Source organism: Engraulis encrasicolus, chromosome 16, assembly GCF_034702125.1.
Source record: "Engraulis encrasicolus isolate BLACKSEA-1 chromosome 16, IST_EnEncr_1.0, whole genome shotgun sequence".
Taxonomy (NCBI): domain Eukaryota; kingdom Metazoa; phylum Chordata; class Actinopteri; order Clupeiformes; family Engraulidae; genus Engraulis; species Engraulis encrasicolus.
In genome coordinates this window covers 455,479-469,183 of record NC_085872.1, presented here as the reverse complement: position 1 = coordinate 469,183, position 13,705 = coordinate 455,479, and the positions used below count along the sequence as shown (strand labels likewise).

The window sequence follows — 13,705 nt, the reverse complement described above, 5'->3', positions numbered from 1 at the left end:
GGTACTTTCAGGCAATGCAAGTCAATGGAGAACACGCCCACCCCTGTCAAGAAATTAACTAAAACTGTGTAAATATAAAGTAACACTTTAATCAAAGACCAGTTTTGAAATGTCAGGCTACATATCTACTGAAATCATATGAGTCGATAAAATGCATTTAAAAATCAAATAATATATTTTATGAACATAGTTAGCAACACACTTCAACTATTGTCCTTGTATAGTGTGTTGATGGACATTTTCACATGATTAAGCCATTTTTGACAGAGGTGAGCCTCGTTCTCTGTTAAATTCAATTTCTCTGATCTACCTCCAGATAATGGCCGCTACAGATTGCCGTAAAAGGGGGGGCGGGGTCCTCTCTAGTGTTATTTTCTACCTCTATGAATATGTCATTTTGTCGAGTCATTGGCCTCGCCACGGGGAGCGGTAGGCGGGAGAGGCCATCCGGATTACCGTGTAGTTCCGATAGCCGGTACTTTATGTCGTAGTCGTGGCCTGAGAGCAGCAGGGCCCATCTCTGCATTCTGCTTGCAGCCAACGGTGGAATGCCTGCATGTGGTCCCAGCAAGGCTGTTAGCGGTTTGTGGTCGGTCAGCAGCGTAAATCTAATTCCGAAAAGGTACTGATGGAATTTTGTAATCCCGAACACGATGCTGAGAGCCTCCCGCTCGATCTGCGCATAGTTATATTCAGCCTTGTTGAGGGTCTTAGAGGCGAAAGCAATGGGTTTGTCTGTGCCGTCCGGCATGATGTGTGAGACAACTGCGCCAACCCCATAGGGGGACGCGTCACAGGCTAACTGTAGTGGCAGTGCTGGGTCGAAGTGGGTCAGCACCTCTGAGTTCAGCAGGGCTTTCTTTGAGCTGGCGAAAGCTAATTGGCAAGTCTCTGACCACTCCCATTTCTTACCTTGCCTCAGCAGCTCGTGGAGGGGCTTCAATAAGGTGGAGAGATTGGGAATGAATCGGCCATAGTTGTTCAGGAGCCCCAGGTAAGAGCGTAGCTGGTTGACATTTTGTGGTGCTGGGGCTTCCAAAATGGCTTTGGTCTTGGAGGGGGCCTTGTGAAGACCCTTGCCGTCAATCACATGACCTAGATATTCAATGGAGGACTGGAAAAACTCACGTTTTTCCTTGCGAACTTTCAGTCCATACTCCCTCAGCCTCTGTAGTGTCATGTCCAGGTTGTGGAGGTGGTCGGCGTTGTCCGTAGGCCTGTCACGATAACAATTTTTGCCAGACGATAACGATAACAAGAAATGATTGCGATAATCGATAATATTGTCTCTCTCGCCATTTTCAAACAATATAATGTGCAATAAAAAACACTGCTATGCAAGGTGCGGCCTCCTTCTTGAAACATTGAATTTAACATTTGGGCCAGCACCCTCAGAGGTTTAAATAGGCCTAATTAAGATTGTCGCCTGCTCCAAGAAGAAATGTGTCAAACAATATAATGACGTAAAAATGCAATAAAAATGTGCCTACACCCCTTCACATTTTTAAAGCATCACGGCGGGGGATATATATGTGTTTTTAATTACATCCTCATGGAGCACAATAGGCTCTAAATAGGCTTTTTTTGTTTATTATTAGGGTAAGTTATAGTCTTTCTTTAATATTTTCTGTTATTTATCTTTCTCAAGCACACTGAATGGCTTATAGGCCTATCCATGATGTGATGTAAAATAACCTACTGGTGGGGTATTGTTAATTCACAAATTATTACTTAGACAGCTTATTTCACCAAAATGCACGTTGTTACTAGCTAATTGTCAGTCAAAACCCAAATCAGCCCTGTTAAAGGCATTTCCAGGTGCAGGCAGCGCTCTCGCTCTCTCTCTCTCCCTCCCCGATATCCTCGACTGGAACAAGTTGCAATTCTGCGCACTTTAAAGTCCTTTATGAACGCCCATACATTGATTCTTATGAGTTATGAGTCGCCATGCCTCTGTTTTCTCCTGTAGCGCGCTCAACCGTTCACATTCTCCTGGTGTGACTGATTTAAATCCACAATTCTACCATGAAGACTCGAGAGGCAAACGAACGTTGTTAACATTTATTGAACATTAGACATGATACAGGAATGCATAAAAGTTTGGCGAACAATAACACTTGATAAAATGCATGAATCAGTTTGGCGAAGGTTCCCGTCTTCGCGTTGAACTCCGGGATAGGACGGCATATCCTCCAGCGGAGATGGAGGCGGGCGTAGCCTGCCCCCTAACAGACGGGAACCTCTGGTGACGGTGGACGGAGGGGTGGTGGTGGCTTCAAAATCGGCTTAACTGAAAAGCAGAGAACAGAATGAGTGACAGCTATTTAAACGAACGTGAATGTGATCCATTGGCTGAGAGGTAACGATGCATGAGTGACGCGTAACGGGGGAACCCCCAATCTCGCGTTGTGATTGGTTGGCGATCCTGGGCAATGATGACGCATGTATGATCTGTCAAAAGGAAGATTTGTTGGTTGGCCTAGTAGGCTAAGTTTGACAGCCGAGAAATTCGAGTCTCCCTGGTAGAATTTACGCAAGCTCCCATTTCTACCATGAAGACTCGAGAGGCAAACGAACGTTGTTAACATTTATTGAACATTAGACATGATACAGGAATGCATAAAAGTTTGGCGAACAATAACACTTGATAAAATGCATGAATCAGTTTGGCGAAGGTTCCCGTCTTCGCGTTGAACTCCGGGATAGGACGGCATATCCTCCAGCGGAGATGGAGGCGGGCGTAGCCTGCCCCAAAAATAGTGATTAGAAGTGAACTCACCAACAGTTTACAAGTAGACGCCATCTGAAAGACATGAGAATTTAGTTAGATGATTGATTGATGATAGACGGAAGATGAAGGATGATGGGTGATGATGATGATGATGATTACGATGATAATGATGATGATGATGATGATAATGATAATGATAAGTGATAGGTTGGAAGACGATGATGATAGATTTAATGAGATTATAAATGATAGGTAGGCCTAAAGTTCTGAGGCTTAAGCTATGGGCGGCGGTCTAGCGGAGGCATGAAGCCTGTGATGGTGGTGGTGATGATGATAATGTCGGTACCTTAGGCTATGCGAGAAGACATGGCGCGGATGCGCTGAGAGCAGAGAGACAGCACGGCGGTAGGATATGCTTGAGAGATGCACCTTGGGTAGGAGAGCGATGTGAACTTAGATTGTGTCGGGAGTAGGTGGAGAGCCGGAACCGTGACCTAGGAGAAAGTAGAGCATGGTGGTGAATAGATGATTGTATGAACATAAATGAATGAATGAATGAATGAATGAATGAATGAATGAATGGCTTCCGTGATGAGATAGCTTATTGTATTATAGTTGATATCACTGATAAACACCCGAGGCAACTTTGCCAGGATGGTTCATCGTTACAAGATAAAAATATAACAGGATACAGACGGCAATGACAAGCAGGCTGTTAGATGAGAAGGATAGAATACACACATGACCGGGTGACCGGAGCGGCAGCCCCCCAAAAGATATAGTGAATGCCGCCGGCGCGGCAAATACCACCGTCACCAGAAATGAGAATAGAAAACATGAATTTACAGACCAGATATAGCACGCTGAGCTTCGATGACGTGATGAGGAGTGAGGCGAATGTAGGAGGCGTAGGCGTCTGATGACCAACGGCCCAGCGCCTTGATTGCAGTAGGGGACAGACCCCGCTGGGCGGCCGTGGTGGCCGCACCGATTCTGAATGAATGAGCCGTATACTCCTTGGGCGAGAGGTGGCACCCCGGCAGAACAGCGGCCAACTGGTTGCAGAACCACGGCCGGGACATGGGGGAGCCATCAGGCAGGAGGAACAGGGGAGAGTCAGGGGACCTAGCCGTGCGCAATTTAAGATACGAAGCCATGGAAGAGAAGGGACAGAAAGTGCCGTGCAACTTAGATATAGAAACGTGAGAACCCCGGCGAAGGGAATCGGTCTTAGAGTGTTTCAGAAACACGGTGAAATAACCGGGAGAAAAAACCACATCGGACAGGCACAGATCATTAGAAGAATTAAACAATACGGAGGGCGAGGTGAATTCGCTGCAGCGTAGAAAACCGTAAAACGCAGTGAGGAAAACAGTTTCAAGCAGTGCGTCCACGTAGGGAGAGATAAACCCAAGTCGCAGCCTAGACACCAATCTATGGAGGACACCGATAGTGATAGGGAGACGAGCGTCGGGAGAGTGTGGATGTGACTTAGTAATACCTTTCAAAACGAGCCGAATAGCGGGCACAGAAAAAAGACTGGGAGAGTCAGGGACATGGAGCCTAGAGTGGAACTGAACACCCGCCAGCAACCGATTGATAGATGAAGGTTTAAGATGACGGGTATCAAAACAATACACAATAAAAGCACAAACAGCAGAAACGGACAGAGGGAGAGGGAAAAGTGCATATGAGTGACAAAACAGGCAGAAAAGAGACCACGCTGATGCGTAAGCCTTGAGGGTTGAAGCAGCAAGACCCTTTTTCATATAACCTCGTGCAGAGTCAGAGAGGGAGGAGAGGGGGGGACCTAAAATAGGACGAGCTCCGAAAAAACTGGGCACGGCAGGGGGTCGGAGCTGGCCGAGGGGCGCAACCGGTGGAAGTCCTGCAAACGGAGACGAGAGAGAGCGTCAGCTTCCACATTACGGAAACCAGGGACGTGAGCAGCAGTGACAACGAAATTGTGAACGACCGACTGCCAGGTCAGCCGACGCAGGAGAGCCATGATCTTAGGGCATTTAGAACGCCCTTTACAGAGGATGTCGACCACGGCCATGTTATCGCAGAAAAAAGTTATGCGTTTACGGCACCATCCGCTGCCCCAGAGGAGGCAGGCGACAACGATGGGGTACAGTTCGAAGAGCGCCGAGGATGAGGAGCCAGACGCGAACTCGAGGAAATCGTGGGGCCAGCGCTCGGCGAACCACGCTCCTGCATGGAACCCGCCGAAGCCGACGGATGGTGCTGCATCGGTAAACAGTTCCAGGGAGGCAGACGAGTCGTGATCAGTGTTATAAAAAAAAGAGATGCCATTCCAGTGATTCAGCAGCATCGTCCAGAAGCGCATGTCCGAGCGACAGCCGTCATCGAGGGTTACCATGTCGCTTAGGCCAGGCACTGAGTGAGCTAAGTCGAGGAGCCGGGAGATGAAGGAGCGCCCCTGGGGGATAATCCGCATAGCAAAATTGAGGTGGCCGAGCAACGACAGCAATTCGCGTTTCGTGACAGACGCGGCGGCGGAAAATGAATCGCAAATTCCCCTGATTCTGACCAGCTTCTCCTCGGGGAGGGACGCTTTCATCTCAACGGAATCCAGCATTATCCCGAGAAATTCGAGAGACGTAGCAGGACCCATGGTCTTCTCGGGAGAGAGGGGGACGCCAATAGCCGTAAAAACATTGCGGAGGGTGTCGAGTACCGTTGAGTCCTGGTTTGCGGGGAAGTCGATGAGCAAAAAATCATCGAGCAGGTGCAGCACGAAGGGTAACCTGCACACGTTAAGGAGTATCCAGCATAACGCCTCGGACAATGTGTTAAATATATGCGGGCTACTGCGGCATCCGAATGTAAGCCGGACAGCGAAATAAAATCCAGACTTCCACTTAATGCCAAATAGGGGCCAGTCACTAGGGTGTATCGGCATAGTCTTAAATGCATCCGTAATATCAGCCTTGGCCAAAAACGCGCCCCTACCCGCCACCTTGATGAGTTCGATGGCGTTGTCGACAGTAGCGTAATGCAGTGAGAATGGCTCGAGGGGAATTAGCTCATTAATGCTAGCCCGAGAGGCTGCATGAGGGGAGGACATGTCAAAAATCAGTCTCTTCTTGCCTGAGTATTTGCGGGTCGCGACCCCGAGCGCGTTAACGCGGAACGGCCTAAAGGGAGGGGCAGGGAAGGGGCCGACTACGTAACCTTTAGCCACCTCTTTGGCGAGCAGATCAGATGTGACAAGGGGCTCATTCAGGGCGGACTGGAGATTACGGGCAATAAAAGTTCCGGTAGGGGGCGAGAGGACCCCGACTCTAAAACCCTGGGAGAGGCCGGTGAGGAGATAGTCCACAAAAATCGGGTCAGGGTGCGCAGTTAAAAACATGGAGAGAGTGGGAACGGAGATGGGCGTGGAAGGGTGAGAGCTTAGCAGGCGGTCGAAGAATCCTTCCTGCGAGGACGGAGGCGGCGGGGACACACCGACTTCGGGTGGGGGTCGTGACAGAAGCTGCAAACATGAGAGAATGAACAATTAGAAAAAGTACATACGGCCTCGTTAAAATTATTGCAAATAGCCCGGCCATTAATATAGACGATGGGCCGACCCGAGCGGTCGTGACGCGGTCTTACGGGCAGGGGGCCCGGGGGGGCACCCGGGAGGGCACCCGGGGCGGAGGGAACACTAAAAACAGTCCTGGGGCACAAGTCCGCGGTGTGGCCATGTGACGCGCATACTTTGCAGGATAGTGTACGCTGCCCACTAAAGTGCCTTATCAGTAATTCGTTGTCCACCACTGACCAGTCCAGACGGGAGTTAAAAAGGCTGATATAGGAAGCAGCCTTGGCAGCGAATGATTTATGGTATTCATGAAATAAAGTGCCGCCGTAGCGCACTGAAAAATCTGCCATTAAGGCCAAGTAGGCATCGAGTTCCGGGCGGCGGTCAGGGTAGGCGCTGCACAATACGTCACGGTAGACTCCAAAGGCAACCACGAACTCTCCGAATGACAGGTTTTTTAGTAGCCTGGGGTCCGAGGTCTTCAGGAGAACTGACACGTCCCCGCAGTCGATGAACTGGCGATCCACTTGGTAGTTGGGAAGGAGCAGGGAGGCCAGGTTCACGTCCTTCCCGTTCAGGATGTTGCTTCGCACTGACGGGGATACGGAAGACGCAGCCTGCGCGACGAATGACGTACCCAGGACTGGCGCGGGCTGGGCCGTCGTCAGGGAGAAGTTCCGCTGCGGGGTTGCATCGGCGAAGGTTGGGTCGACGAGAGGACCACCGGGCTGGTGACCGGAATTAGCAGGCAGAGGAGGCGGCAGGGAAACAGGAGGAGAGCGCGCAGGGAGCGCGGCAGACGATCCGGCAGCGGGCAGCGACATCGACGCGGCGGCATCGTAGGCAGGACGCGGAAGTGGGTCCCAGGAGCGCAGGCGGGCATCCAAGCTTTGAACAGCGCCAGCGAGGGAATTCAGGATGCCGAGGAGGGATGGGTCTGGCGACGCGGCCGACTGCGCCCCCGCCGCGGAAGGCTGGCGACCTCGCCGAGGTGCTGCGGGCTTCTTCTTGGCAGAAGGCTCCGTGTTGTTGGTCTTAGCCTTTCTCTTACCCGCGGGGCGAGAGGGCGCGACGGGAGACGCCTGCTCGGAACTGGCTGGTGAGGCGTCGTGTTGGGTCGTCGTTGGGCTGACGAGTCCTACCTCCTGGGCCAACTGCTCGAGTTCGACTTTGGTGAGGCAGTCCTTGAACACGATCCCCGAGGCGGTTAAGGCATCCCTGATTTCGGCGGCGGAATACGCTGCCCAGCCAGAGCGGAGGGCTCGACGGGAACTCCTGCGAAGTTGAGGCGTCCCCTGGACAACTTCATCGTCCTCGTCCGTCGATCCGACGCTGGCATGCTGTTGCGAGTTGGGCTCGTCGTCCGCCATGGAGAGTCGAAAAAACACAAGGGTGAGTGAAAATTAACTGAGAGCTTGCAGTAGCAATGAACGACAACAAACTTCAAAATCGGCTTAACTGAAAAGCAGAGAACAGAATGAGTGACAGCTATTTAAACAAACGTGAATGTGATCCATTGGCTGAGAGGTAACGATGCATGAGTGACGCGTAACGGGGGAACCCCCAATCTCGCGTTGTGATTGGTTGGCGATCCTGGGCAATGATGACGCATGTATGATCTGTCAAAAGGAAGATTTGTTGGTTGGCCTAGTAGGCTAAGTTTGACAGCCGAGAAATTCGAGTCTCCCTGGTAGAATTTACGCAAGCTCCCATATCTTATCTTCATTATTTGCTTGCGGACTGCCTACTCATATTGTTAGGTCTAAATAAACAAGAAATATAGCGAAAATCACAAAAAGAACAGACAACGAACGTCGGGGTAGGAGGCGCATTGAAATAATAGGGGAAACTAGGCGAGGTTTAAAATAACAGCCTCAGAGCAAGTTTGTCGCGACGGTACCACTATTTCATGTTTGCATAAACACGTCTTCGTCGTGGATATTGGGTTGCTGCGCATGTTTCAAAATGATCATTTGCCTCTGTGTTGGAGCTGTTCATTCCTCTCTCTGAGGAACGTTGCAGATGCGCTGACTGAGACTGGAAGAATATTGCGCTCCTAGTCTCTAGCGCTGATTCTTTGTCGAGGCTTATAAGCGACGCGCGGGAACACCAGCGTTCTTTTTCAAAGACGCAAGTAGCCAGATCAATGCACCTTTTTCAACCAGAACTGCACTGAAACTTAAAATTACACCAACATTGAAGTGTCATTGCGCTGCGTTGGCCTATAACGCGCCATCAGTAGTCTTACGGCTACGGTAGAGAAAGGGAGAGGGGGAAAACAAAACATCACGCAAATAACTTATCGTTACTTATTGGGGCCAGAAAAGTGATCGTTCTTGTAAAAAGTTATCGTCCGATTTATTGACTTATCGGATATCGTGACAGGCTGAAGCCGGGCATACACTGTGCGATATTTTCACTCGTGGGTCTTAAGCTTCTGCTCACACTGCACGATGGAATTTCACTGTTTAAAAGTTCACAGCTCACCACTCACGTCCTCACACTACACGAGCCGACAGTCGGATGTGAGCGAAATGCTTCCACCGTACGACGCGACAGGCATGTTTCCCCGGTATGCAGAGGAGGGAACATGCGCACCTGAGGTGGAGATGAGGTCACGCTCAACAGCAAATCGCACGGCCCTATTAATTTGTGCATGTGAAGTGTCAAATCGGGTCGTAGCACTGCTTTGACTGTGCGATTTACGCACGAGCCACGACCAGAATTTCAAACCGTTTTGATTTTCTTGCGACCCTGCGATTGCACGATCGTGAGGCGAAATCGCTTGTCGTTACCCCATGTACACTGCACGATGCAAGACTCACGATTGACCTGCGATTGAGCATGAAATCGGCCTGACTCAAGTTGTGCGAGTGCCAAATCGGGGCAAAAGTCACACAGTGTAAGCCCAGCTTTAGTTGAGGTGGTCAGTTAGCCTCAGCTAGGTTTGGTTGAATTTACCATTTTCTCCTCAACATTCTTCTCTGTTGCTTTGATCCACGGCCGCAGTTTCGGAAATAGCGCGTGGTATGATACTTCGGTTTTGCTTGCCTTTAAAATGTTTGAAAATCATTTAACTTTTAATGCTCCATCTCCTCAACCCGACACAGAGAACTCTAGGCCTACAGACAGAATCACAACTACATGCCGCACTGTGCTGAGAACATTTGCAACATTTTACGCTCAACGGTTAAAAAAAAAAATGGATTGAACTGCGTGCGTTGTCAACTAGAACAAGACACTGCAGCGCGCAACTTTTTTGTGGCCCCAGTGCAGTTCAGCTGTTTAACACCGCCGTTTTTCATTGTTATTATTGAGAGATACATCATGGCTCCCCCGCATCTCGCAATGCACATTCTTCCGCACACCCTGCACCCCTAGTTCCCACGGCTATGGTTAAATTACACATATCTGTCGCTTTTTTATCCAACACACATATTGGTGACAGTGCTTGGAGCAATATGGGGTTAGGTGTCTTGCTCAAGGGCAATTCAGTAATGGATGGAGGTGTAGGGAGAGGTAAGGGTGGGATTCGAACCTGCAACTCTGTGATCTTCAGTCCAACTCCCTAACCATTACAGCACGGCTACGAACAAGTTTTCATGTTTTTTGGGTGACCATGAAACCCACAATCAAACATGGTTTTTTGAGCATGGTTTGTGACCAAAAAACATGGATAAGACATTGTAATACTATGGTTGGTTCAGAGTACTTAGAAAAACCATGGTTACTACAGTAAAACCATGGTTACTACTACAGTAAAACCATGGTCGATTTTCGTAAGGGTTGCTACTAGCTTAACTGCCATCCCACATTCTGGTTGCAGTTAGCACAAACCAATCAGAGTCCATCATGGAACCTGACCACCAACTGGCTTCTCAACCCAACTGAGCATTTTGAAAGTGTCATGCAGGCGCATGAGCACCACCGTCCTCCAACCCCCTCAAACATACCGAGAGACACCAACCCAATTCTTACCAACTGCCTTCAACGCTCACAGACACCCAACTGTCGGATCCTGTGGAGTCATCTTTACAGTATAGTGTCTGATTTGTCTCCATATCATGACATTATATCTTTTCATTTTATCATAGAAAGCCAAGAGGATGGTTTTGCAAAAACTGAATCTGTCCAAAAGAAGTTTGAAGCTACAACTTCTCAGAAAATTACTTTGAATTGTGAGGTGGCTAACTCAAAGACAGAAGTGAAATGGTATAAGGATGGGACTCTCTTGAGATCCAGTAAAACAGTCCACATGGAAACGAAGGGAAAGACTCGTCAGTTGGTCCTGGACAGTGTGGAGATGAAGGATGCTGGAGAGTACACCTGTGAGGCTGGGAAAGAGAAACTGGTCTTCAAGGTTTGCGTGGCAGGTAGGATGCATGTTTTACATATTATTTCAGTATGTAAATGAAAGAACTATGTCAATGTATCGTATGTCAATGTGTCAATTGTTTAGATTTTTCTCCTTTGCGCAAAAATTAGGGCTGCACTATTATGGAAAAAATCATAATCCCGATTATTTGGGTCAAAATCATAATCAGTATGATGCTGATTAAAAAAAAAAAAGCAAAATGAAATATAACCATGTGTAACCGAGTGGAAATAGAGGTTGACTTTTTAGGTTTGTAAATGTAATTACCGACTACGCCACCAGAGGGCGCCACAGTCCCTCTGGAAAATTGAGCTAACCCACTAGCACATGAATGAAGACACACAGGTTCGTTTTTAGGACACAGGCACAGGATGTCAGGAAATTATTACTTCTCTTTTAATAATACAATTTATCTCATATAGTACACCATATAAATACACAAACACTGATGTCGGACTTGATACACACATATAAATCAGTAAAATGCCCAGATTATCCCCAAAGTGTAGGGTAGATTTAGTTAAGGATAAGCACGGCAAGACAGGTGAACACTTCTACTTAAAACATGCATGCATATGAAAGATTCCACCCCACAAGTCACACAAGAGCACTTCAAAGCACAGCACACTAAAAGCTACTGGGTTGGGTCAATCCAGACAATAGACTGGTGCAAGTAATGTGTGTAGGCTAGTACCAACAAACAAAGAACATAAATCACATATCAATCAGACGGTAACTCTCACTTCCCATCCACAATCACAAGAAAGAAACAAACCAAATCAAAAGAAAATAACGTGCCTGCACTCACACATTAACCAGGACAGATCACATTCTCTTAAGTACTCAAAACCCATGCATTCACTGTCGGTCCAAGCACTCACACACTCATGCACACATCTGAAACTTAAAACCAAAACAGCAGCCCACTCAGCAGACAGAGCCCAGCACCGGGTCAGCCAGTCACCTGCACACAAAGGTTACAGAAGAACACATTATAACAACAATCATACAGACATCATAGACAAAGGAGGGAATGGTGGCAACATACCGTGACCGGCGAGGCACAGATTATAGCAGTAACGAGAAGGACACAACACCGGAGTCCAAAACCTGACAGGGCAACAGCAGCAATTTAGGTACATATATACTGTGAAAGCCTGATTTGATGTGGTGAACGACAGGGCAATATGGTACATACCGAAAATAGGCCAAGTGACAGACCAAGTAGTTCCCAGCAGTCTGGCTAGAAACGCAACACTCAAGTCACCAGCTCCTATACTGAGACTCTACGGGACTGGCTCTTCCCCGTGAACAACAATGAAACCAGACTGCTAAACTGACAACAATAAGATCTCCCCCTTGCCAGTAGCCGGTGCCCTGTTTTTAAAGAACTTTAACTGCTGCCTATTGGTGCCTCCCGGTCACATGATGGGCCTACCCAATGTCACAGCAGGTTGCTGCCATGAATTAAAGGCACAGACCTCATTATGCTACACATGGATGAATTGTATACGGGATGAGCAAAATAAAATGAATTGTAATGATAATGTAAAAGGCAATGCCACTAAGCCTTGAAGCCTGTTGGTATGTTCTGGCTTCAAGGACACTCTCGAGGGTTGGTCACTATTGCCACGATTAATATTTTCGATTAATTGTGCAGCCCTAACAGAAATGTCTACTGATCTTTCTTATAAAGTTGCTGTTCAAGTAGAAGATTGTATAGTTCTGTACTCTGAGCTGATGTCAGGAAATACAAATGTGAGATGGTTCAGAGATAAATCGGAGCTGAATGATGGTTTAACATACAGTTTAAGAGACAAGTTAAAAAGACAATACGTTCACTTTAGCCTTATAGTAAAGGGTCTGATTTGTTTCCATCTCATATGGCAATATATTTTTTCATAGAATCAAAGAAAAGGGGGGCGCACCTTGCATCAATTTTTCTTTATTTTGTGCACAGACGCGTTTCGGCGTGTGCCTTCCTCAGTGTGCAACACAGGACAGCACCCTTAAACGTTATCAAGACTTAAGAAACCTGAGTGAAGCCTGCTACCTATCATACTTAATATATCTTTTCATTTCATCACAGAAAGCCAAGAGGGTGGTTTTGCTAATTTGGAATCTGTTAAAAAGGACGTTAAAGCTACGATTTCCCAGACAGCCACCCTAAGCTGTGAACTGACCAACACAAAGACAGAAGTGAAATGGTACAAGGATGGGACTCTCTTGACATCCAGTAAAACAGTCCACATTGAAACGAAGGGAAAGACTCGTCAGTTGGTCCTGGACAGTGTGGAGATGAAAGATGCTGGAGAGTACACCTGTGTGGCTGGTAAAGAGAAATTGCTCTTCAAGGTTTGCGTGGCAGGTGAGATGCATGTTTTACAGATTATTTCAGCTATGTGAAAAGAACTATGTCAATGTAGCAGATAATCTACTACAGTGGAATCCGCATATAGTGGTCATGGATATAGTAATCAACCGCTTATATCAAAAAGCTTGGGACAGAATCATTTCTATACAAATGCTGTTTAAATAATTCGTTTACAGATCAAAAATCCGCTTATAATGTTCATTTTTGTCATTTTATGAATGTAAACATGTGCAAAAGTTATTGAAAAACTCTGTGTAGCTACATGTATTTAATTTTTTACTCCCGCGATTCCTTTCTCGACGTCTGCTTCTGCCCTATGCCAGAGAGGTTTACTGCGCGAGACTCCACTCGCTACTTTTCCGGGTGGTAGCCTACTGTAGCCTACTCCAGGGGCGCCAACCAAGGAGTGCAAACTCCATACAGTGAATGGGCTGCGCTCTCCCGACAGCATCCTAGTGAACTGCAGGCATGGCTCGACTAGTGAGTGGGGACGCAACCTGTTTACATAGAACCTCTCCGGTGATGAGGCTGTGCAAACATTCCTCTGTCTCGCTAGCCAACGTAGCCTAACGAGTTGACACCGGGCAGCAAGCACGTGAATCGTGGCTCTCATATTCTGGGAATGAAAAACATAGGCTCTTCGAGACGTATGAAAAATTACCAAAAACGAGC

General features: G+C 47.7%; 1 protein-coding gene and 2 long non-coding RNA genes across 15 annotated transcripts in view; 1 reads left to right on the top strand and 2 right to left on the bottom strand.

Moving 5' to 3' along the window:
* Positions 1-13,705, top strand: part of obscnb (obscurin, cytoskeletal calmodulin and titin-interacting RhoGEF b) — a 226,662-nt gene that overhangs the window by 63,190 nt on the left and 149,767 nt on the right. For 12 of the 13 annotated variants that reach the window (XM_063218192.1, XM_063218188.1, XM_063218189.1 and 9 more), the window contains 2 exons: positions 10,379-10,657; positions 12,749-13,027. In XM_063218192.1, the coding sequence (XP_063074262.1) occupies positions 10,379-10,657; positions 12,749-13,027 (558 nt within the window). The remainder of the gene's footprint in view (positions 1-10,378; positions 10,658-12,748; positions 13,028-13,705) is intronic. The other variant, XM_063218190.1, reaches the window with a different exon arrangement.
* Positions 2,080-3,306, bottom strand: LOC134464894 (uncharacterized). Its single transcript, XR_010038088.1, has 3 exons — positions 3,078-3,306; positions 2,780-2,803; positions 2,080-2,290 (listed from the first exon to the last, which is right to left on the bottom strand). It is a non-coding gene; the product is annotated as an uncharacterized LOC134464894 (long non-coding RNA).
* LOC134464892 (uncharacterized) lies at positions 11,034-12,139 on the bottom strand. Its single transcript, XR_010038086.1, has 3 exons — positions 11,858-12,139; positions 11,708-11,769; positions 11,034-11,623 (listed from the first exon to the last, which is right to left on the bottom strand). It is a non-coding gene; the product is annotated as an uncharacterized LOC134464892 (long non-coding RNA).